The following is a 22,793-nucleotide window of genomic DNA, read 5'->3' on the forward strand; positions in this document are numbered from 1 at the left end:
AGCTGTAAGTCCATTAGGCCTCTTTTTCTTCCCAGTCTTGGGTGTGTCTTTATCAGCAGCATGAAAATGAACTAATACAGACAGACACTTAGGGTGCTTCCAGATTTTGACTGTTGTGAACATGGGAGGGCAGATATCTCTTTGATATACTTATTTCTTTTGAGTATATACCCAGCAATGTGATTGCTGGATCATATGGTAGCTCTATTTTTAGTTTTTTGAGGAACCTCCAAACTGTTCTCCATGTGGCTGTACTAATTTGCATTCCCACCAACAGTATATGAAGGTTCCCTTTTCTCAATACACTCTCCAGCATTTGTTATTGCCTGTCTTTTGGATAAGCTATTTTAGCTGGGATGAGATGATATCTGATTGTAGCTTCAGTTGGCATTTCTCTTATGATCACTGATGCTGAGCACCTTTTCATAGGCCTGTTTGCCTTCTGTATGTTTTCTTTTGAGAAACTGAGCCAGAGTACTTTGTAAAATGCCTTACACAATATACATTTGCTGACTAAACACTGAAATGAAGAATTATTAGCATATAGTCATTTTTAATTACAAAAGGCTTACAGAAAGCAATACAAAAAGTAGATGGCTACCACAAAGACAATGAAATTTCCTTAGATTTTAAAATAAAAACTCCAGCTTTGTGGAGAGCCAGGAAAGCTTTTGCTCACCTAATACAGGAGCAGCCCACTCTGGAGATAGTTTCGGTGGGCTTGGCCACACAGGCGACCAGCAGCTCGAAGAGCTCCTTCAGCATGGTATTGATCATGCTCTCATACCTGATATCTATGGGAAACAGTAAAATCATGGTTTCACGCAGCTCTAGTGTAAAGAGATAGATTGAAATGGCCATCTACAGCAACAGAAAGTCTGAGTGATAAAAAGATATGCAAATATCTGGGAAAAAGAAATAGAACAATGAGAAAAATGGTCCTATCCTCCACCCCCCAAAAAACCAGTAAAACAATAATTTTCTTAGATTTTTACCTAATTTCAGCATGTTCCATCTACTTCTAGAGAAATAAAAATAAAATATGTAGTTCACTTTTATGTGTTCCTACTATATTAGAGTCTCACACTGTGCAAAGCAATACCTGGCCAGGAACACGTGGCTACCCTTAGGGATACGGTTACCAGTTACCACCTGTATGTGGAAAAACTCACTTGTTTTCTTTTGCAATTGGTGTTCTTTTTTTTTTTGCAGGGTAAATTGTCCTTGCTAAACTTAGTCTCCCCTGGGGTTAACATCCTCCTTAATTTCTCTGTCCTCTCCAGCAAGGGAACCTCTTGTCTCACCATGATATTCCATGCCTTCGATTTATAAGTTCTGTGGCTAGCAGCAGTGCTGCTTCTGCTCCCGGACACCCAGATCGTCACACATGTGGCTCCACTGGGACCACAGCAGACATACCCCTGCCTCTAGGTCCCTCTCCATCTGCTGGCTTTAGCTTACTGTCCATCTCACACTTTCACAGCCTTTACAAAGTGCCCTCAATATTAAAAAATTTCTCTTCATCGCTAGCTTGTTAAGCTACTTCTTGCCCATAATAGAAGCCTTTTTTAAAACCCTACTTCCTCCATTTAGCCTACCCAGATGAAGCAGGATGACAGGAGATATCCACCTATCCCCCAAGGCTACAGGGATATTTCTTTTTTATTTATTATATATCTGAATTTGCCTCCCCTCTCCTAATGCCCAGGTATCCCAAACCTCTTACTAGGTATTTTTTTTCTCTCTCTCTCTTTCTTTCTTTTTTGATGGAGTCTTATGCTGTTGACCAGGCTGGAGTGCAATGGTGCAATCTTGGCTCACTGCAACTTTCGCCTCCCGGGTTCAAGTGATTCTCCTGCCTCAGCCTTCTGAGTAGCTGCGATTATAGGCGGGTGCCACCATACTTGGCTGATTTTTGTATTTTTAGTAGAGACAGGAGTTTCACCATGTTGGTGAGGCTGGTCTCAAACTCCTGACCTTGTGATCTACCCACCTCAGCCTCCCAAAGTGCTGGGATTACAGGCATGAGCCACGGTGCCCAGCCAGGTATTTTATTTTCTACCACACATATATTTTGAGCATTCTGCATGAAAATTTTGTAGAAGACACGTGGGTATGAATTTTCTCTTTGAAAATCTTCTTTTAGAAGACTGGCACTGGCCAGGTTGTTCTATTTTAATAATTCCCAGGACAAAAACCTTGCATTCATATTTGCATTAGATATTTACTATGTCCTTTTAGACAACGATGCTGTCTACCAAAGAAATACCCAGAATAAACTGCTCTGGCACTTCAGATACCTGAATGTAGAAAGCTTTGAATGTGCTCCACCACCAGCTCACAGGACAGTCCAATAGCGTGCTTGAAGTTGGCAGAGGCCACATCCCAGTAGGAATGGTCTTTATGGCTACGGCGGAGCCACAGGGACATCACAGGGAGGAGGAGGTGAACCACTGCATAGATACCGAACCCTGGTCCTAAAAAAGAAAAGTCAGTATAGCAACAAGCTGTAATGAAAGGGAAGCTCTTTGCCTTCACCTGGCATTGTTGATCTCTTTTGAAGGATCCCTGCATTTGCTGAGAAAGTGCGGAGAAAAGAATTTACTGCTGATGGGGGAATATACGGTCTTCAGTGGCATTTTTCCTTGTTTCTGCAGGATATTAGTTATGTGAGCAATATGTGAATATACTCCTAAAACCTTCGAATATTGCTGGTAAAGCTAAAATATCACCTGGTCAACTCCTAGGACCCAGATGTAAACACACAAATAAACGTGTGTGTATAAGAAAATACCCTTTGAAATCTAACTCTATATATTTATGAAATCTAACTACATGGGGAAATATAGAGTTTTGTTTTTATTTTATATAAATGAGATAAAGTAAACTTTGCTCTGCATACTCATGTTTTTCACTTAACAATAGTTGTTAGAACTGGCCACAGTAGTGCACACCTGTAATCTCAGCTACTCTGCAGCCTGAGGTGTGAGGATTGCTTAATTAAGCCCAGTAGTTTCTATCTTGGGCAACATTGTGAAATCCCTTCTCTTTAAAAAAAAAAAAAAAAAAATTAGCTGGGCCTTGTGGAGTGCTGGTAGCCTCAGCAACTCGGGAGGCTGAGGGGGAAGGATCACTTGAGCCCAGGAATTTGAGACTGCAGTGAGCTATGATCACACCACTTGCACTCCAGCCTGGGCAAGACCTCCATTTTCGAGAAACCCCAAAAGTGTTAGAGATTATTCTTTGTCAGCAAATTTGGATATTCCTCGTTTGCTTATCTATTACAAACTTTACAACAGTTTACTTATCCATTTCCTTACTGATGAACATTTATGGTGTTTCTTATTTTTTTTGTTTTATAGACTATGCTATGATGAAAATCATTGTGCTTCTTTGTTCAACATTGTGGAAATGTTGATGAATTTTTGAAGTTCTGATTACAAAAGCAAAGCGTCCATTTTATAACAAGCATGGAAATTACATGAGAATACAAAAGAAAAAACTTACCTAGAGATAGTCACATTTCGATGTTTTCCCTTTTAGGACTTTTTGAATTCATGTGTGCTTGTATTTATAATTGCAGAACATTTCATATAGTTGATATTGCACTCCATAGTATGTGAATTTTAATATAAGGCTTTGTAAATATTCACATCATTAAATATTATTCACAGATATTAATTTTAATGCCAGCAGAATATTTACATACTTTTATCACAGTTAACTGTTTCCAATTTAGGGTGTTCATAACTTTGGTATTCAAGATATCTCAGCAAACATCTTATGTACAATCTTGTCTTTATTATTGATAATTTCCTTAGATGACAGCCTCCTAGGAATAGAAGGGGATTAAATGCTCTTCACACAAATTTAGTGGCATTCAGTGTGAAAGCAGAAAATGGTACTGATCAGTAAAACAGATTTAGAAATGGTATGCAATTAATTCTATAAAATAGCTACTTATTCTTTGATGGAAGGCTTTTAACTTTTTTTTTTTTTTTTTTGAGACGGAGTTTCGCTCTTGTTACCCAGGCTGGAGTGCAATGGCGTGATCTCGGCTCACCGCAACCTCCGCCTCCTGGGTTCAGGCAATTCTCTTGCCTCAGCCTCCTGAGTAGCTGGGATTACAGGCACGCCACTATGCCCAGCTAATTTTTTGTATTTTTAGTAGAGACGGGGTTTCACCATGTTGACCAGGATGGTCTCGATCTCTTGACCTCGTGATCCACCCGCCTCGGCCTCCCAAAGTGCTGGGATTACAGGCTTGAGCCACCGCGCCCGGCCGGCTTTTAACTTTTTAACATGTGGGAGTATCTATGGTGGTTTGTTTAAAAATAATATAAACTTTGCTATAGATTTATGAAACAGTGTCAATTATCAAGTCTTCATTATAATGAGTACAGACCTCCTCTTAGTATGAAAGTGGCTTCATTTAGGGTCTGATTCTATTAGTAAAATACTTACATTTCTATAAAAAAAAGTTTCTTTGATCTTGAGAAACTGGGATGAATAAATGTATATATTAAAATTGATTAATTCACAATAAATTCCTAAATGTCATTCTTTTCTTAGACGCTCTGGTGCATTGTACGGGGTGAGCACTCACTGTCTTTTTCCAAATCTAATCCCCTATGACCCTTATACAAACGGGGTGTTGGTATCTTAATACTGCATATAATTGCAAGTGGAAGACCCAGTGAGCCCAACCAACAGCCCAGGGACCAAGAGCATATGACTGTGAGATCCTGCTGCAAAGGAAGGCTGTGACCATGGGACACAGCAAAGCCAAATGGTTCATGGAGACACTGATGCCACAGCCTTGGTCTGATTAACGTGGAGATCCTGCACATCCAAGTAACTGGCCACCACACATTTGTAACCAGACTTCTAGGAAGAAATGCAAACAATAAACAGGCCATATCTTAAACATCACTACCATTCAACAAACATTTATTGAGCATCTCTTACACGTGTGAAGCTTCGTACTAAGTCTAGGAAACAGTGAAAACAGGTAGACACCTGCAGAAATACCCTCCTGAAAAGAGTTATATGTATAAGCATTCCCCCAAATGACAGACAGAGAAATACTTACCTGGTGTTTTGGTCACATCTCTCAATAGCTCAAAGAGTAAATCCAAAGTTGGTGGTTGGTGCTGCCGTGGACAATTGGACACAGCCGCTGTCAGCTGCTCCAGCAGGATTATCCAGACTTCTATCAGACCTGGAAACCAAAAAACAGACCAGTAGGAAATCCAGTTAGACATAATGAACAATCCCAAGATCTTATTAAACACTGTACGTAAACTGCCAAGTGCTATACAGATGTGAGCCATCACCCAGCGTGTTAGTCTTCAGTGCCCATAGATGTGAGCAGATGATGATTTATGTGTTCTGACAAAGTCAAGGGGAAAAATACCACTCACATTTCCTCCTCCTTCCCCTTTAATACAAACGTGATAGAGTAAGGCAATTCTACGTTGAAATGGCTGTCAGGTTTCTAGGGAGCCGATGATCCCAAATCAATAAGACATCCACCCAGTTCCATCACCTTCATCTATATTTTTTTAAAAAATGATTTTATGGTGGTAAATATGTAGAACAGAAAAAGCCATTTTAGCCATTTCTACGAGTACAATTCAGTCGTGTTCATGATAACAGTGTTGTGCAACTATCACTACTGTTTCCAAAACATTTTCATCATCTCAAACCGAAACTTTGGGGCCATTAAACAGTTACTCTCCTTTCTTCCTCACTCCCTTCCTTTATACCTCTAATGTACTATAAATTATGGTTGATTTTGAGGTGTGATAGTGGTGTCATGCTTATGTTTGTTATCTTTAAAGAACACACACAGAAACATCTACAGATAAAATGCTACGTTGGGGATTTGCCTTAAAATATTGAGAAAGAGGAAGAGAGAGCAAAGATATACATGATCCAAGATTAGCCACAAACTGATAATAGTTGAAGCTGGGTGGTAAGTATATTATTCTGTTTAGTTCTGTATATTCTACATATAAGTATCTGTATATGTATATATTTTGTATATTCAAAATACACAAGTCTTGTATATGTTTGAAATTTCCATAAGGGAAAAATGTAATTATTTGCCTTTGAAAACGAGAGGAATAATATCTGAGAATGTATCAATGTTGAGGATTGTTTAAAGCTGTTACTGATTTCTTTTTTGTTCTTATTTACTATGTCTATATAATAATAACTTTAAAGTCCTCGATATATTGATTATGTAGAAAACTTAGATAGGTGCTGGACTGAACTGTATCCCTTAGAAGATGGAGTTCCTAGAAAAAAAAATCAAAGATTTGCACAAATGGGAAAGAGAATGCGTGCCATTATATACATAACCGTTTACAGCTGTTTTAAATAATGTATTACAGATAAACAACATTAACTTCTGCTTATAATTATCTGGGTTGGAGGTTTAAAATGCTAAGTAAAACTTGTTCTTATCTAATCATTAAATTGAAACCTCTATCAGGCAATATCTAGCCAACTTCCAATACTTTAATTGTTCTCTACATTAGATATTTATTCTTTCCTATAATTATTCCTCACAACTAATCTGAACTTGTGAGATTTTGTTGTTTATAATCTCCATCAAAAAATTTAAATTTCCTAGGCACCCCCACAAAATAAATTTGTAACACCAAAATAAAAAAACAAAAATCTTCCCCTCAGAAGTCCTTTATAAAAGAGTTGGAAATAACTTATACCCAGAAATTAGACCGATTTGAGGGTATGATATCCAATTCTAGATGTAGAACAATACCAGGTCTTCTGAGACAGGAGACAGGAGACAGAAGGCATGAGCATGAGTTAATCCATCTGAAAATGATCCATAGTTACTAGCTTGAACTCTCATTCACAGATCACATGGGACCTAATTTGAAACAAATTCTTTAAAATCATTCCTTTCATGAGCCTTCAGCGTCACCAGTCACAAATAGATTCTCTCTTTAGTAATGGCTTAATTTCCCCAGTCTCTAACCAAATAGTCCTGTAGGAAGTAATTGTATAATGATTTGTTTTCTAAAATATATTAAAAGACAATTACCAATTTAAGTACCTAGGCAACAACGGAACTTCATTCCAATTTGCTAAAGTTAAGAGAATTGAGGGTTAGAAACTACTTACGTGAAATTTGCAAATCTGCACTAGTTTTAAACAGAGGAATCCATTTTCAAGGATGGGTATAGAGGTATCCATTGTAAAGTGATGTTTTTGGAAAGTCCATGGAAACTTTAAGCAGACTTCTTGTGACAGAATTACAAACAATAACTACAAAAATAGATGATCCTTCTTATGATCTATGCTATGGTTTGACTATTTCCCCCAAAGTTCACATGTTCACGGCAAGTGCAGTAAAAGATTATTCTGGAGTCTTAGGAGTTCATGTCTGCTCTGTTGGGTTTTTGGACTTACTTGGGGCATGTTACTCCTGTCTTGCCTATTTCTCCCCCTTTAGAATGTGAATGTCTATCCTATGCCTTCCTACCCTTGTATTTTGGAAGCATGCAATTTGTTAACTTCACAGGCCCACAGCTGGAGAGAAATTTGCTTTGGAATGAATCATGCATTTAGTTTAAACTGTACCTGATTTAGACGAGGCTCTTGAGTTGGTGCTGAAACAAGGCTTTGAGACTCCTGGGATGGAATTAATGTATTTTGCACGTGAGAAGAACCTGAATTTTGGGGGCCAGAGTGGAATGTTATGGCTTGAATGTGTCCCCCAAAATCCATGTGTTGGAAACTTTTTTATAATGCAACAGTGTTGGCAGGTGGGACCTTTAAGAGGTGACTATGTCATAAGGGCTCTGTCCTCATGAATGGATTAATGTTATCATGGACGTGAGTTAGTTATCTTGGGAATCAGTTCCTGATCAAAGCATGAGTTTGGCCCCCTTCCTCTCTCCACCACCCTGAACTCCTTGAGTGCTCTCTTGCCCTTCCTCTGTGGGATGATACAGCAAGAAGGTGCTCATCAGATGGAAGCCCCTCAACTTTTGGCTTCTCAGCCTCCAGAACTGTAAGAAATCTGTTATTGATAAATTACTCACTCTCAGGTATTCTCTTATAGCAGTACAAAATGGACTAAGACAATTCCCAGAAGCTTAAGGTACTTTATTTATGACTTAAACTTCTGGGAATATGAACATAGAAAATAACCTAGTTTAGTCCAATCAATTAACTTACCAGTGTCATCATCAAAATCAGACAGGACTGATTCAATCCCATCCTCACTGCTGGCTGACTGTTCCTGAAGTCTTCGAGGCAAGCTGGCAAGTCTCCCACTAAGGAATATTGGCTTCAAGGGCATTTTGTAGATTTTTGCCAATAACTAAATTTAAAAAAAGACAAACTGCACTTATATACTGGAAAAAGCTGTACTGTGGGTGTTACACAATCATGAAATGATACCCTAGTACTAAAGGGAGATGGGAAACTAGACATTGAAAGTTTGATGCTTGTGATTTGGATTTATAAAGGTAGCTTACAAGAGGCATTTATCCCATGAAACAAATGAAATGGCTTTCAATGGCAACAAAAAACTAGAGGGAAAAAGGATCCTCTGGATAATTTTCTAGTATTTTAATTACATATGAGTTTTATAGACTTTTATAAACCTACCCAGGGAACCATGAAACATGTCAAGAATTTTTGCCTACGGGAAAAAGTGTTCTGTGGGTATCACTGAGAAGACAGTCCACAGGCCAATGAGATACCAGACTCTGATTTCTCCTTCCCTTGACTCAACCTCTCAGGAAACACAGGGACAAGAGCGCTTGGAGAAATGGAGGCTGGAGCCAGGAGGGAGAGAGGAAGGTCTCAGAAGCAGAGCCCGCAGAGTGGCCTGGGCTCTTTGTCCCCGTCTTGTGACTAGTGCCCAGGCCCCCGTGGGACCTCTGTTACTGGGACAAACTTCCGAAGATCCTTCTGTCTTCATGAATGAGAATCCTGCCATGCCCACTTGTTCCAGGAACCATGGCTGTGAGCAAACAGACAAAATTCCTGTCCTGGTGGGTCTCACCAGCTACAATCCTTTCTAAAATACTCACATTTCAGACATCAATGCTACAGAAAAAACTAAACAGATGGTACTAGAAATAGTGAAGGCCGGGCATGGTGGCTCATGCCTGTCATCTTAGCACTTGGGAGGCCGAGGCCGGCTGTTCTCTTGAGGTCTGGAGTTTGAGACCAGCTTGGACACATGACGAAACCCTGTCTCTACTAAAGATACAAAAATTAGCTGGGTGTGGTGGCACTACTCGGGAGGCTGAGGCAGGAGAATCACTTGAACCTGGGAGGTGGAGGTTGTAGTGAGCCGAGATTGTGCCACTGCACTCCAGCCTGGGCGACAGAGCAAGATTCTGCCTCAGAAAAAAAAACAAAAAAAAACGTGACCTCACAGGGGGACTTTTGGCAGGAGTTGGCAGATCCTTTAGCCCTGCGCTCTGAGGAGGTGACATTTCAGATGAGATCTGGGAGATAAAGAGTGGCACCTAGAATCTGGGGAGAGAGTCTCAGCAGAGGAAGCAGCGATGGCCCTGGGCGGTAATGAGCAGGTGTATTTCGGGGAGGGCAGAGGCTCAGCATGGCTGTAGCACTGTGAGAGGGAAGGATGTGAGGGTGGAAAGGGAGCCATGCAGGGGTCATGTCACACGGGGCCAGGGGAGGCAGCTGGATGGAGAAACCAAGAATGTGTGTCCCTTCTAAAGCCATGGGCTCAGTGCTGTCACCCAGGAAGAGGCTGTACATAGATCCCCAAAGAGGCCCAGGGACACCACGTGGGAAGACAGGTGAGAAAGTACTGAGAGAGGTGTGTCACTGAAGCTTACAAAGAAATGGCTTCAGGGAGTGTGCACAGCGTCAGGCAGAGAAAAATGGGCACAGTGACACTCACTGCTCACTTTGACAAGCACTGTTTTATTCTGTCTCTTTACTAGATTTAAAAAAAATTTTTTTGAGACAGAGTCTCGCTCTGTCACCCAGGTTGGAGTGCAATGGCGTGATCTTAGCTCACTGCAACCTCTGTCTCCCGGGTTGAAGCAATTCTTCTCCCTCAGTCTCCCAAGTAGCTGGGATTATGGGCCTGTGCCACCACATCCGGCTAATTTTTGTATTTTTAGTAGAGATGGGGTTTCACCATGTTGTCCAGGCTGGTCTTGAACTCCTGACCCCAGGTGATCTGCCCACCTCTACGAGATGATCTTGACTGAACATGTCTTTCTTTTATTAATGTCCCTCTTCACTGCTTGCACCACCCCCTCCACTTTTTGGTGCCCTCAGAAAGACTTTCCATGACCTCGTGACCCCTTCCCCTAAAACCTCATGCAGATATAGAGATTCCGGTAGTTCAGGCCTCTGAGTGTGAGGGAGAAGTTTCAGAGATCTCAGCATGCAATGGTGTGTTCTAGTATGTTTTCATTATTTTCTTTCCTTCATAGAAAAAGGAGATGTAGACTTCACATCTGAGCCCCAATCTACTCAGAGATGGCAAAGTGCCTCTCTTGGGCTTCAGCAAAAGACCCCCATGCGCGTTGTGAGAGCATCTTCTGAGGCAGGTTTCCAGGCCTGGCGAATAGCTGGACCCCTCCCCTACCTGAGAGCAGCGCCTGAGGTAGTCCAGGGCTGGGAGGCACAGGTCTGTGGACGGGGCTCCGGGTGCCGGGACACAGTCTCCAATCTCTTTACAGTCCACCTCCCCTAGGGGTGGCATGGGGACAGAGACCAACAGTGTTACTCTTGAGGGCCCCCTTCAACAGGAAACCTGTTGACTCAATAGCACTAGTGCACCAAATAGCTACTAAAAGAGAGCGGGAGAAAAGGAGAAAAATGACTTCAAACTGCACAGCCCTGAGGAAAATCCTTTCAGCCATTCTCTCCCCTGCATGTGCACATGTTAAATACAGCTGGGGCCAGGCGCGGTGGCTCATGGCTGCAATCCCAGCACTTTGGGAGGCTGAGGCGGGCGGATCACCTGAGGTCGGGAGTTCGAGACCAGCCTGACCAATGTGGAAAAACCCTGTCTCTACTAAAAATACTAAATTAGCTGGGCGTGGTGGTGCATGCCTGTAATCCCACTACTGGGGAGGCTGAGGCAGGAGAATTGCTTGAACCCAGGAGGTGGAAGTTGTGGTGAGCCAAGATTGCACCACTGCACTCCAGCCTGGGCAACAGAGCAAGACTCTGTCTCAAAAAAAAAAAAAAAAAATACAATTGGGATCATACTGTCCCACCTATCGTTTTGTTGAGATGATATGGTTTAGTAGCTCCCCCTTCCACTAATCGATGGACATTTCCTCTCTATTCTACCACAGTACTTTCAGTGGCTGGACGGTGTTCCTCTGTACATGGGTACATGTACAAAGGGACCTGCTGTTGGAGGGAGTAACCTGATGACAGAGGACGATCCCAGAGGCAAGTCCTGGATTGGGCTGGAATGAAGCACTTCCCTCTCTCCATTTGGAAAAGGATTTCTTTCCCTGCCAGTGCGTGGCATTAAATGGTGATGATAAATGAGGGATCTGGGAAGAGTCTAAACATCTGGGGTTTGGGGACAGAGATTACTTAATTGCATTTAAATGGTTTTTCTATTTTTTCTACATATCTAGAGATTTAACATGTCTGTAGAGGGGTATCTAGGTTTTTCTGTAAGAATAGTAACAATTATTGTAATTTCTCTTCTCATAATGAATCCATTTCTATACGTTTAATCAAATAATTTCATTTATTGTAATTGTTTCTAATTGTCTACAATTGTAAGAGCTAGAACCCTCCCCGGTGAGTAAACAGACATAATTACTAGGCATTAGTTAAAATTCAGAAGTAAAGAGGCATGTTTCTCCTTTAAAAAAAACCAAAACATTTCCCATGTTTTTGATCAAGGGTTAGCAAACGTTTTTGGCAAAAGGCCAGAGAGTAAATACTTCAGGCTCTGCGGGTCACACTGTCTGTATTGCAGCCATTCAACTCTGTCACGGTAGTATGGAAGCAGCCATCGACAAATGGGCATGCTATGTTCTAATCAAACTGTATTTATAAAAACTGTGGGATATAGCTTGCCAACTCCTGGTTTAGATGAACACATTTTATAATATAAAAACACAGACCAGGTCAATTTCCTGTTGAAATAAGCAGGTGGGAATTAACAACACATTCATTTCCTATCCATGATTACAGCAGGCATCCCAAAGGTTTTGACTGTGGCCACTGTGTATTTGAACACATCCAAGTCTATGTGAATGGCATGCCCTGGAGCCAGGCAGGACACAGGCACCATGACTATACAGGGGGTTCTACTTTTTCCATTGAACCCAGGCCCCATGCAAAGAACTAACTCCATCTTATAATCCACAGAAGAAAAAGAACAGGCTGTTTTCAATATCTTCTACGTGATGGTTTATTTTAGGTGTCCGCTTGACTGGATTAGGGGAGACCCAGATGACTGATAAAGCATGATTTCTGGATGTGTCTGTGAGGTTGCTTCTGGAAGAGGTTGGCGTTTGAATCAGACTAAGGGAGCTCCACCCTCACCCAATGCAGGCAGACACCATCTATTCAGCTGAGGCCCAGGGAGAACAAAAGGCAGAGAAAAAGGAGAATTCTCTCTGTCTCTGTCTCTGGAGCTGGGATACCCTTCTCCTGTCTTAGAGCTACAGCTTCTCAGGCCTCCAGCTTCAGACTAAGAGTTACACCCTCAGTGCCCTCGTTCCGGGGCCTTTGAACGTGAACTGAGCCATGTTACCAGCTTCCCTGGTTTTCCAGCTTGCAGAGGGTCTATCGTGGGACTTCTCAGCCTCCAGAATTGTATGAATGTTCTAAGATTTCCAACCTGAGATTATTCAACATTATATTAAATAATTGCCTTTATGCAGAAACCTATTCTCAGTGTCATATGATTAGCAGCTTGAGTTTGATTTCCCAACTTTTTAGCAGAAGTTAAGAATTCCTCCTACCCCAGGTTTTATTAATTATAAAATATATTTTCTAAGTATAGAAGTCCCCCTTCTTGAAAGCCTCGTGTATTTCAGGAACTACCCAGATGATTTTATACTTAATTTAGAAACACCTTAACAAAATAGATTCTCACTATACAACATGACCTGTGATAGCAGATTTTTATAGAGCACGGGTTTATCTGGGGTGAAATGAAAGGGAGGGACACTTAGTTAAACCAAAAGGTTTAGAAGAAACCTAAAATTTTGAGTTTCCATAGAGTCTGATTAGACCTGGAGCCTGAGAACCTTTTAAAAAGGGAAAATATAAGGTTGATCTTATTCTTTGACAGTAAAGTTGGTATAAAATAATAAGCAAATAGATTAAAAATATAAGATATTCCATGAACACAATGAAAAGTATCAACTTTGGATAAAATTCAAGCTGCTTTCACAGTAAATTTTTGCTTCTGAGTACTCAGCACCACACCACCTGCTTGTATCCCAGGATGCGTGCTTGTTCCAGGCAGTAGTGGGCCCTGTCTCCAGCCATACAGAGCTACCCTGGAAAGGGTCCTCAGCTGTTATGAGGCATGAGAGAAAGGTTCTGCTTACCCAGTCCTTTGACAAACTTCATAAGGCACATGATGTAGCTAGTGGCTGCATTAGCAAAGACCTGGATGTTGTCGGTATTGAGAAAAGCTTCAAATACATCAAACACTGGAGCTTGGCCTTTTCCTAAGGGAGGAAGATGATAGAATTGTAAGAAAGTAAGTTTCTACCCTCGGGGTTGCCAGGGTGGCCCATACTCCCAGCACCTTCTATGGGGGCCTTGAGGAAGATCTACTGGGGAGATGCCTGGGCTTTTTTATTGAACCATTGGCTTGGCTCCAGTGCCATGTTCAGTTTTGCTGGCAGGGGCAAAGCTCGGCAGAGAGATGAGGGCTGAGCTGGCCGAATGCAGAGCTGAGGTAATGTGCTGGTCTAGAGAGCAGGGAAATATGTGACCTCTGGAATGCTCCTGCACAGGTAATTATAGATTTCTACAGGGCAAGGCAGGGCAGGTGTAGATAGACCTTTGGTGACATCCATGAGTTTATACCTGTGCAGAAAAAGAGCATAGAAGGTCTGAGACCACTCTCCTTTTAGAAAGCTTGCTTGCAAAATTGATCTTTGGCTGGTGTCTGGGAACTCTGAGAGTACTCCCAGGCCACAGTTAATGGTAAGAATAGTTCACTGTTCCTAGACTGTTGACACAAACCATTTGGTTTATGCTGAACACCTGCTTTCCTACTGGGAGTCTGGGATTTTGGTGTGTGCTAGGGAAGGGGTACGTAGATCTCTAATGGGCTTCCACGGGCAGAAACATTGCAAACATGTTGCTGTGTTTTCACTGCTGGGGGAGGAATGTGTTCTGTGTGATACCTCATGGGAGGGTAACAGCACAGGGAAGCTGGTGCAGATTCCTCCAGACTGTGTCTTTCCTCTGTATAATCTGCTGTGTCGTTCCTACATTGCTAAGACTTGGTCATGAGCTGTGTAATAAACCTCAACATAACTATATTCTGGGTCCCACAAGTCCTTCTGGTGGGTTTCTGAGTTTAGGGGTGGTCTTGGGAACCTCTGAGACAACACTGCTGGGCCCTGGGCATGCCTTATGAGTACCCTTCCCTTTCCAGCAGACCGAATCTCCCTGATTCTGATTACTCTGTGTTATACTTTTCTGCTTCTTACTAGCAAGTGGATAACATTTTCCTTTTTGGCTTTAGAAATGAACTCAACACAGCAATGTATAAGTGAAAGAACAGAAGCCTCTCAGCCTTACTGTCCAATTGTCAGCAAGAACAGGGCCTGACAATGCTCAGGGCTCTCAGCCTGCTGGCGGAACTCAGAACTCACATTCCTGCTATACAACAATCTTTCCTGCTGATAAAATATGGCTGAAAATCTGTTTTCTCTATTGCTCAGTTTTTTTTTTAGCATGAAACTTGGCAGAGAGAATTAATGCTGAATAGCAAGAATCATCCAAACAGTCTTACCCATGGAGTAGTCACCAACCAGGTACTCCTTCACCTCTGACTTGTTCCCACCGTGCACTGTTTCCAGGGCACTGAACAAGGGTCTCCATCCGGACTGGATCTGCGTGGAACACACTTCAACCAGCTCACCAATGGATGTGACAACCTGGCAGAGGCAAAGCAAGTGGCACTTAAAGTCCTCTCCTTAAAAGGAGCAGAATTTCTGGGAAGGGTGATATATTTCTCTGTTCCTTATTTTGGAGTTAATTTTAGTAAAAAAGAAAAACCAGAACAGAAAAACTCAACTCAAAAGTCTTCTGAATAATCAGCCATATTGTATTAATTTGCATTTCTCTCATGACTAATGTTGCTAAGCAACTTTTCACATCTTCTTAGCCGTATATTTTGTTGTTTTTAAAAATTGAGTTCATGTCTTCTCATTATTATCTTGTTTTTAGAGTTCCTTATATATTCCCAAGATTAATTTGCAAATATTTTTCCACAGCTTTTGGCTTTTTGAAAGTTTTATTTTCTAATGGGGTCTTTTGAAGATGAAAAGTTCTTAATTTTGGTGAAGTCCAATTAATCTATTTTTCTTTTAATGGATCATATTGTGTCATTTCTAAAAAATCTTTGCTTAACTCAAGGTCTCAAAGATTGTCTCCTTTACTTTCTTCTAGAAATACTTAAGAGTTTTTGTTCTTATGTCTACATCATGACCCATTTTGAATTTTGTTTTAACATGGTGAGAAGGTGTAAGTTTATTTTTATCACATACATTCAAGCACAATTTGCTGAAAATGTCCCCTCTATGATTGAATTGCAATGTTATCTTCGTCAAAAATCAAATGATTATAAACAAGAGAATTTATTTCTGTACTCTTCAGTTTCACTGAGCTATAGGTCTGTCTTCACACCAATATCACATTGTGTTGATTACTGAAATTCTGAAATCAGGTAGCGAACATTTTTGAAATTTGCTCTTCTTTTTCAGGTTTGTTTTCTCTCTTCTATTCTTTACTGTTTCACATAAATTTGAAAATCACTTTGACAATCTCTTCAAAAAGGTCTGTTGGGATTTTAATCAGAATTGCACTGAATCTCATCAATTTGGGGAAATTTGCCTTTTTAAAAATATTGAGTCTTTCAATCCATGAATATGGTATATCTCATACTTCTCTGAATCTTCTTTAATTTCTCTCAGCAATGTTTTGTAGCTTTTGTGTACAGGTCTTGAGCTTCTTTTGCTAAATTTATTCATAAATATTTTATCATATTTGATGTTCTTATGAATGGAATTGTTCTTATTTATCTTTGGATAGTTTATTTCTCATATGTAGAAATTCAATTGATTTTAGTATGTTGATCTTGTATGCAGTGACCTTGCTCAACTCACTAAGTTTAGAATTTTTTTAAAATCCCATATAATTTTCTATATACAATCCTGTGTTGTCTGTGAACTAAAACAGCTTTACTTTTCTTTTCAAACCTTGATGTCTTTAATTTCTTTATGCAACGAGTAAAAGTTAATATTGAGCAGAAACAGAGAAGACAGAAATCCCTGTGTTATTACTGACCACAAGGGAAAAGCACTCAGTCTTTCATCATTAGATATAGGATTCTCAAAGATGCCCCTTATCTCATGGAGGAAATCCCTCTAATTCCTCTTTTCTTAGAAGGTTTTGTCAAAAATGGGTGATGAATTTTGTTAAATGTTTTGGTGTATATCTATTAAGATGATCATATGGTTTTAATCTTTTATTCTACTAATATTTACATTAATTGATTTTGAGCTGTTAAACCAATCTTACATTGCTGGGATAAATTCCATATGCCACGATGTTTAATCTTCTTTATGTGTTGCTGGATTTAGTTTGCTAGTTTTTTTTTTTTTTTTTTTTTTTTTGAGACAGGGTCTCACTTGTTGCCCAGGCTGGAATGTAGTGGCATGTGATCACTGCTCACTGCAGTCTCAACTTCCTGGAATCTTCCCACCTCAGCCTCCTGAGTAGCTGGGACTATAGGCATGCACCACTACACTCAGCTATATGTATATATATTTTGTAGTGATGGGGGTCTCACTATGTTGCCTGGCATGGTCTTGAAACTCCTAGACTCAAGCAAACCTTCCACTGTGGCCTCCCAAAATGCTGGGATTACAGTTGTGAGCCACTGTAACTGGCAATTTTTAACGGAATTTTTTGTCTAATTTCATAAAGAATATTGGTCTACAGTTTTCTTTCTCGTGGCTTTGGTATCACAGAAATGCAGGCCTCATAAAATGGGTTTGAAGGTGTTCTTTCCTGCTTTATTTTCTGGTAGAGCTTGAGTAGGGTTGCTATTATTTCATCCTTAGTTTATAGATTCACCAGTGAGCCCATTGGCTTTGGTTTTTGTAGGGAGGTTTTTTGTTTTTTTTTTTCAATTTATAAACCTTTGTTTTATTCAATTTGTTAAACAAGAACTGATTAAATTATTGCCCCTCAAATAACAATCATGGAAACACATCACCTGTTTGAAAGAATTATACCATTAGATAGTTACAAAATTTAATAGTAAGGATCAAACAGTGGTTATTGGTCTAACCAATCCATATTGACAGCTTTGAAGTGTTCAGATGCTAGTTTTAAAATAAAAGTGACAAATCCGAATCACACTCTCATACTACTGTTCAGGAGCTACATAAAGTTGGTTCTGGAAATAGTTCAATATACAAAGGTATGAGAATAACACTGTAATCACTGGTGATCAAACCAAAGGTGTAATTTTACAAATCACTTTTAGTAAGAATCAATTCTAACATTTTAAAAGTCTAAATCTGCTTAAAACTCAAAGCCATATATTTTTCTACTTGAGACCAAAATAAATTTCCTTTTTCCTATCTAAACATAATTATTTGAGGTGAATCTGAATTCAAGTGATATATCTTGTCAAACTTTTCCAAAGAATTGTAAGCTCTGTTTAGAAACATATTCTTATGTTACATATACACATATTTTTATTTTACATATTTTTACTTCAAAGACTAATGACAACTTTATGAAGTTAATAGGTCTTTAATGTGCAACCATTACCACAATCTGATTTTAAAACAATTGTACTTACCCCTCAAAAAACTCAGTACCCATTTGCAGTCGTTTCCTACTCCACCACCCCACCCTCAGCCCTAGGCAACCACTAATGTACTTTCTGTCACTGTAGATTTTCCTATTCTGCACATATCATATAAATGCAGTCATGTAACATATGGTCTTTGGTGATTGGATTTTCTCATGTAATGCAACGTTTTCAAGATTCATCCATGTTGCACATATATCAAAATTTCATTTTTATTGCTGAATAATATTTCGTTGTGTGGACATAACCAAATTTAATGTATCTGTGAGCTGTTAGAATTAGAGTTGTTTCTAACTTTTTGGCTATCATGAATAATGTTACTATGAATATCTGTGTACAAGATTTGTATGGATGTTTTCATTTCTGTTGGGTATATGCCTCTTGAGAAACTGCCAGACTGAAAGCAGCCACACATTTTACCCTCCCACAAGTAGTGCATGAGGGTTCCAATGTCTCCACCTCCTCCCTCACCAACACTTGCTATTATCTATCTTTTTTATCCTAGTAGATGTGAAATAGTATCTCACATGGTTTTGATTGACATTTTCCTAATAACTAATGATGGTGAATGTCCTTTCATTAATGCATATTTAATGCCATTATTGACATGGTTCTATTTACATATGTCATTTGCTATTTGCTTTCTGCATATTTATATATCAGGTTCTTTTTGTTCCTCTGTTCCTCTTTTACTACCTTCTTGTATGTTAAACACGTTTTTTTTTTTTTTGTGATCACTTTCATTCCTGCTTATTTTTTAATCTATTTTTTGTGTTATTCTCTTGGTTACTGCCCTAGGGATTATAATATGAATCTCAATTAATCACATTTTACCTGAAGTTAATACTGACCTAATTCTGGCAAAATACAGCAACTTTGCTTCTATATAGCACAATTTCCCATCCTTTCTTTCTGCTACTGTTATTTATATCTTTATGTTTAATAAATCCAACAATACAGTGTTAGAGTTATTGCTTTAAACATTATGTTTTTAAAATAAATTAGGAGAAAGAGAAAAATGTACACACTGTTTATTTTCCCACGTATGTACCATTTCTTCTTAGGCGATAGATTTACCAGTTTGTATTATTTCTTTCAGCTTAAAAGAATTTAGTATTTCTTGTAGAACAGGTCTACTGGCACCATATTCTTCCAATTTTTGTTTCTCTGACAATGTTTTTATGTCATCTTCATTTTTAAAGAGTAATTTCTCTAGGATTATTCATTAACAGCTTGTTTTCTTTTCAGCACTTTATATGTCATTATATTGTCTTCTAGCCTTCATGCTTTCTGAAGAAGTCAACATTAGTTAATTCTAGCATTAATCCTAGCATTACTACCTTTGTAGTAATATATATAGTCTTTCTCTTGCTGCTTTTAATGTTTTGCCCTTGTTGTTGAGCATTTTGACTGTAATGCGTCTATTGTAGATATCTTTGTGTTGATCCTAATTGGGGCTCCACTATTTTTTAAAATCTATTTTCCCGTTGTTTGTCTTTCTCCTCTCCATCTAGGACTCCCATTACAGGTATGTTGGTATGCTTGACATTGTTGTACAAATCTCTGAGGCTTTGTTTATGTTTGGTCAAACTTAAGTTTTGTCTGATCTTTAGAATAGATAATCTCTGTTAATCTATTTCCATGTTCACTGATGCTTTCTTCTGCCATCTCAGATCTTTCTGGTAATCCCGTATAGCTAATTTTTCATTTCAGCTATTGCCCTTTTCCTCTCTAAAATTTGCATTTTCACAGTTCCCATTTCTATATTTAGTGTTCCTACTTTTGAGTCACTGTCATTATATTTTCTCTTATCTTTGGGGAATATATTTATAATAGCTACTTTGAAGGTTCTGGCTCCCAAATACATCTGGGCTCACTCTAAGTTTCTATTTACTGTTTTTCCCTCTGAGTATGTTTCACTCTTTTCTGTTTCTTTGCATCACTCATATTTTTGAAAATCAGACATTTTAGATAATATATTGTAGCAATGCTGGAGTCTAATTTATTTTTCAGGGTTTTTTTCTTCCCCCGGACTAAGTTGCTTGGACTTAGACTGTGGAATCTGTCTCTTCCCATGGTGCTCATGTGTCTGCTCAGTTTTTTTCTTCAGTTTTATTTTCTCGCCTGACTCCCTAGTGTTCATCCCATGTCTGCATAGCTTAGTGGTCAGCTAATCATGTGGGTGGAAACTGTGCTCAAACACCTTGAGTCTTTAAGGCTCCTACCCTCTGGCAATCAATCTGTGTGAGAAGGTTGGCCAGAATATTCAAAGTTCAGCCAGTTTTTGTCCCCCTTTTCTTTTACTTTTTGATGAGATCTTTATGGTCTCCCCTGCACATGCCCATGTTTCAGTCATCGAGGGATGTGTGAACAGACTATTTGGTCCCTCTGTGAATCTCTGATTTCCAGGATCTTATGTTAGATTTCTTACTAGTCCACTACTAACTGCAAACCCCAAGCTAGCAAGGTTGCAGTATTCCCCCGTTCATTTCTCCATGAATCCATCACTTTCAGTTGACAAGCCAATGGTCTTCTCCCCTGTCTTCGTCATACCAAATCTGTCCCTGATAGTAGGAAAGCTGATGACTTTCTCAATCAGCTTCACACTGGTCAAACTACTATTCTTGCCAACAGAGCTTGGGAGTAAAGGTGATGGTTGCAGTCTTTGGCAAGAAAGTCAGAGTCCCACTATTCTTAACCAAAGTTCTAGCAAACAGTGTTTTTAAGAATAAATGCTATTTAATTTTTTTTGTCTGCTTTTGGTCAATTTCCAGACCCCTCAGATTGTTGCTTTGGGCAATTCTGTCCTGTTTTATGCTTGATTTTTTGTGGAGCGGGTTAACCTAACTTCTTCATGTCACCATAGTCAAAGCTGCTCCTGTAATCTTCCTAAACCCACTGAAGCATTGTTATTTTAAAGTGTGTCTCTGACAACTCTGATATCTGAGTTCCTATGTGTGTGTTGTTTGTTTTTTAAATTTTTGTTTTCGATGACATTTTATTTCCTAATGAGTTTATTTTTATTAACTGCAAACATTATACCTGCAAATCAAGAAATAACTTGAAGCTTGTTATTAATAGAATGATGTAATCTTCTGTCAGAAAGGTACTAGACAGATTACCTTAATCTCATGTCAGGGATTGGGATTATTTGAAGTTGGGTATTATTTGCTCTTATGACTAGTCTATTTAAGGTTTGCCTTTATTTCTAAGATGTCCCTTTCTCTTCAAGATCCTGACTCAAGATATCAGGAAGTTTACCAGACTTGGCAGGTCCCAGACTGCAATTCTGCCGAGCTTCTCAGTCTTTTATTATGTTGGTGCAAAAGTAACTGCAGTTTTTGCTGTGCTGGCAAAAACTGCAATTATTTTTGCACCAACGTAATAGCTTCCTTTTTTAAAAATTAGTAGATTCCATTTTAGGAAAAACAGCCTCAAATACCAGGAAGACTATTCTAGGTATTCTTTTTCTCCCAGATCTTGGCCCCCTAGATCTTTACCGCCCTATAGTATGTCAATGTCTTCAAGTGATTAAAAAAATTTTTTATCCAACTTTTTTTTAGTTGTTCCCTGTGGGAAAGTTGATCTAAATTACCTAGTTCACTCTTACTATCTAGGTTAACTTACCTAAGATGTTAATGATCTAGCCTTTATGTGTGAACGATCTAGGAGCTAACTATAGGTATTATCTTAAATGTTAACAATCTGGTCTTTAGGTGTTAACTTATATTTTCAATCCTTTATTTCCTTAAACTTACTAGGCATTTTAATATTTTGCATGGAAGATACCAGTATTTCAGTCCAATTCTTTACAGGTCTAGTTGTACCATCTGTTGTTTTATCAGCTCTCTCTTGTTTTCTTGTGTGTTATGTGAATTTTTAAAAGATACTGAGAGCTCGCGTACCTTGAAACTTTATTTGTGGGATTCTTTTGTGGCCTGAGTTGATGTGCGTTTCTCTCGGGGGAGTTTTGTTGCTTCTGTATGGTGCCTGTGTAAAGTTTCTCAGACCCTGAGGTGGTGCAATTTCATATACAGATCACATATCAGGGTTAGGTTGTAATAATCAATCCCGGAGTGCTCTCTTTAAAAAAACTTTCTACTTTCCATTAAGAGCCAATGTTAGAAACAAGCTGACGTATCTTCAGGAAGTTTGTTTTAATTCAACCTTGGTCCAAGTGAACCCCAGCCTTGTAGAATTTGCATTGAGATTTGTTTTCTGTTTCTGTGCACGCAAGTCTGGGATGATCAGAACTTTGGCTCCACTTGACAGCAAATTCCCTCACGGTAAAACCAGCCTAAGGGCTCTGCTTACCTCTCTGGCTTCCCGTTGACACTCAGTTTTGGGGCTTTCTTACTTTCTTGCCAGTGTGTCAGTGTATTTGAAAGAAATGTTTAAACCTCATTCAACATTTTTTTGGTGGATTTGAGAGTGAGAGAGAGAGAGAGAGAGAGAGAGAGAGAGAGAGATCCTGTATTCCTAGCCCACCATCATGTGAAATATGAAATCTCCAGTTGGTTTCTTTGCCTTCGGTTAACAGTATGGCAGTAGTTAGGAATATAGGCCAGGTATAAAGAGACAGGCCAGTAGATTGCTCAGGTTTAAATCCCAGCTCCACCAATTACTGATTATGTAACCTTAGCCAAATTGCTTAACTTCTCTTTGTCACAGATTCCACATAGGATTATTGGAAAGAGTAAGT

General features: G+C 39.3%; 1 protein-coding gene across 2 annotated transcripts in view; it reads right to left on the bottom strand.

Annotated features, from left to right (window-relative positions):
• ARFGEF3 (ARFGEF family member 3) overlaps nt 1–22,793 on the bottom strand; it is a 172,780-nt gene that overhangs the window by 16,735 nt on the left and 133,252 nt on the right. For both annotated transcript variants that reach the window (XM_064360641.1, XM_064360642.1), the window contains 7 exons: nt 14,996–15,140; nt 13,572–13,694; nt 10,622–10,725; nt 8,215–8,359; nt 5,093–5,221; nt 2,301–2,477; nt 680–794 (listed from right to left, as the gene is read on the bottom strand). In XM_064360641.1, the coding sequence (XP_064216711.1) occupies nt 680–794; nt 2,301–2,477; nt 5,093–5,221; nt 8,215–8,359; nt 10,622–10,725; nt 13,572–13,694; nt 14,996–15,140 (938 nt within the window). The remainder of the gene's footprint in view (nt 1–679; nt 795–2,300; nt 2,478–5,092; nt 5,222–8,214; nt 8,360–10,621; nt 10,726–13,571; nt 13,695–14,995; nt 15,141–22,793) is intronic.

This window comes from Aotus nancymaae, unplaced genomic scaffold (assembly GCF_030222135.1).
Source record: "Aotus nancymaae isolate 86718 unplaced genomic scaffold, 86718_ANA_hifiasm-v0.15.2.pri h1tg000040l, whole genome shotgun sequence".
In the NCBI taxonomy this organism is placed as follows: domain Eukaryota; kingdom Metazoa; phylum Chordata; class Mammalia; order Primates; family Aotidae; genus Aotus; species Aotus nancymaae.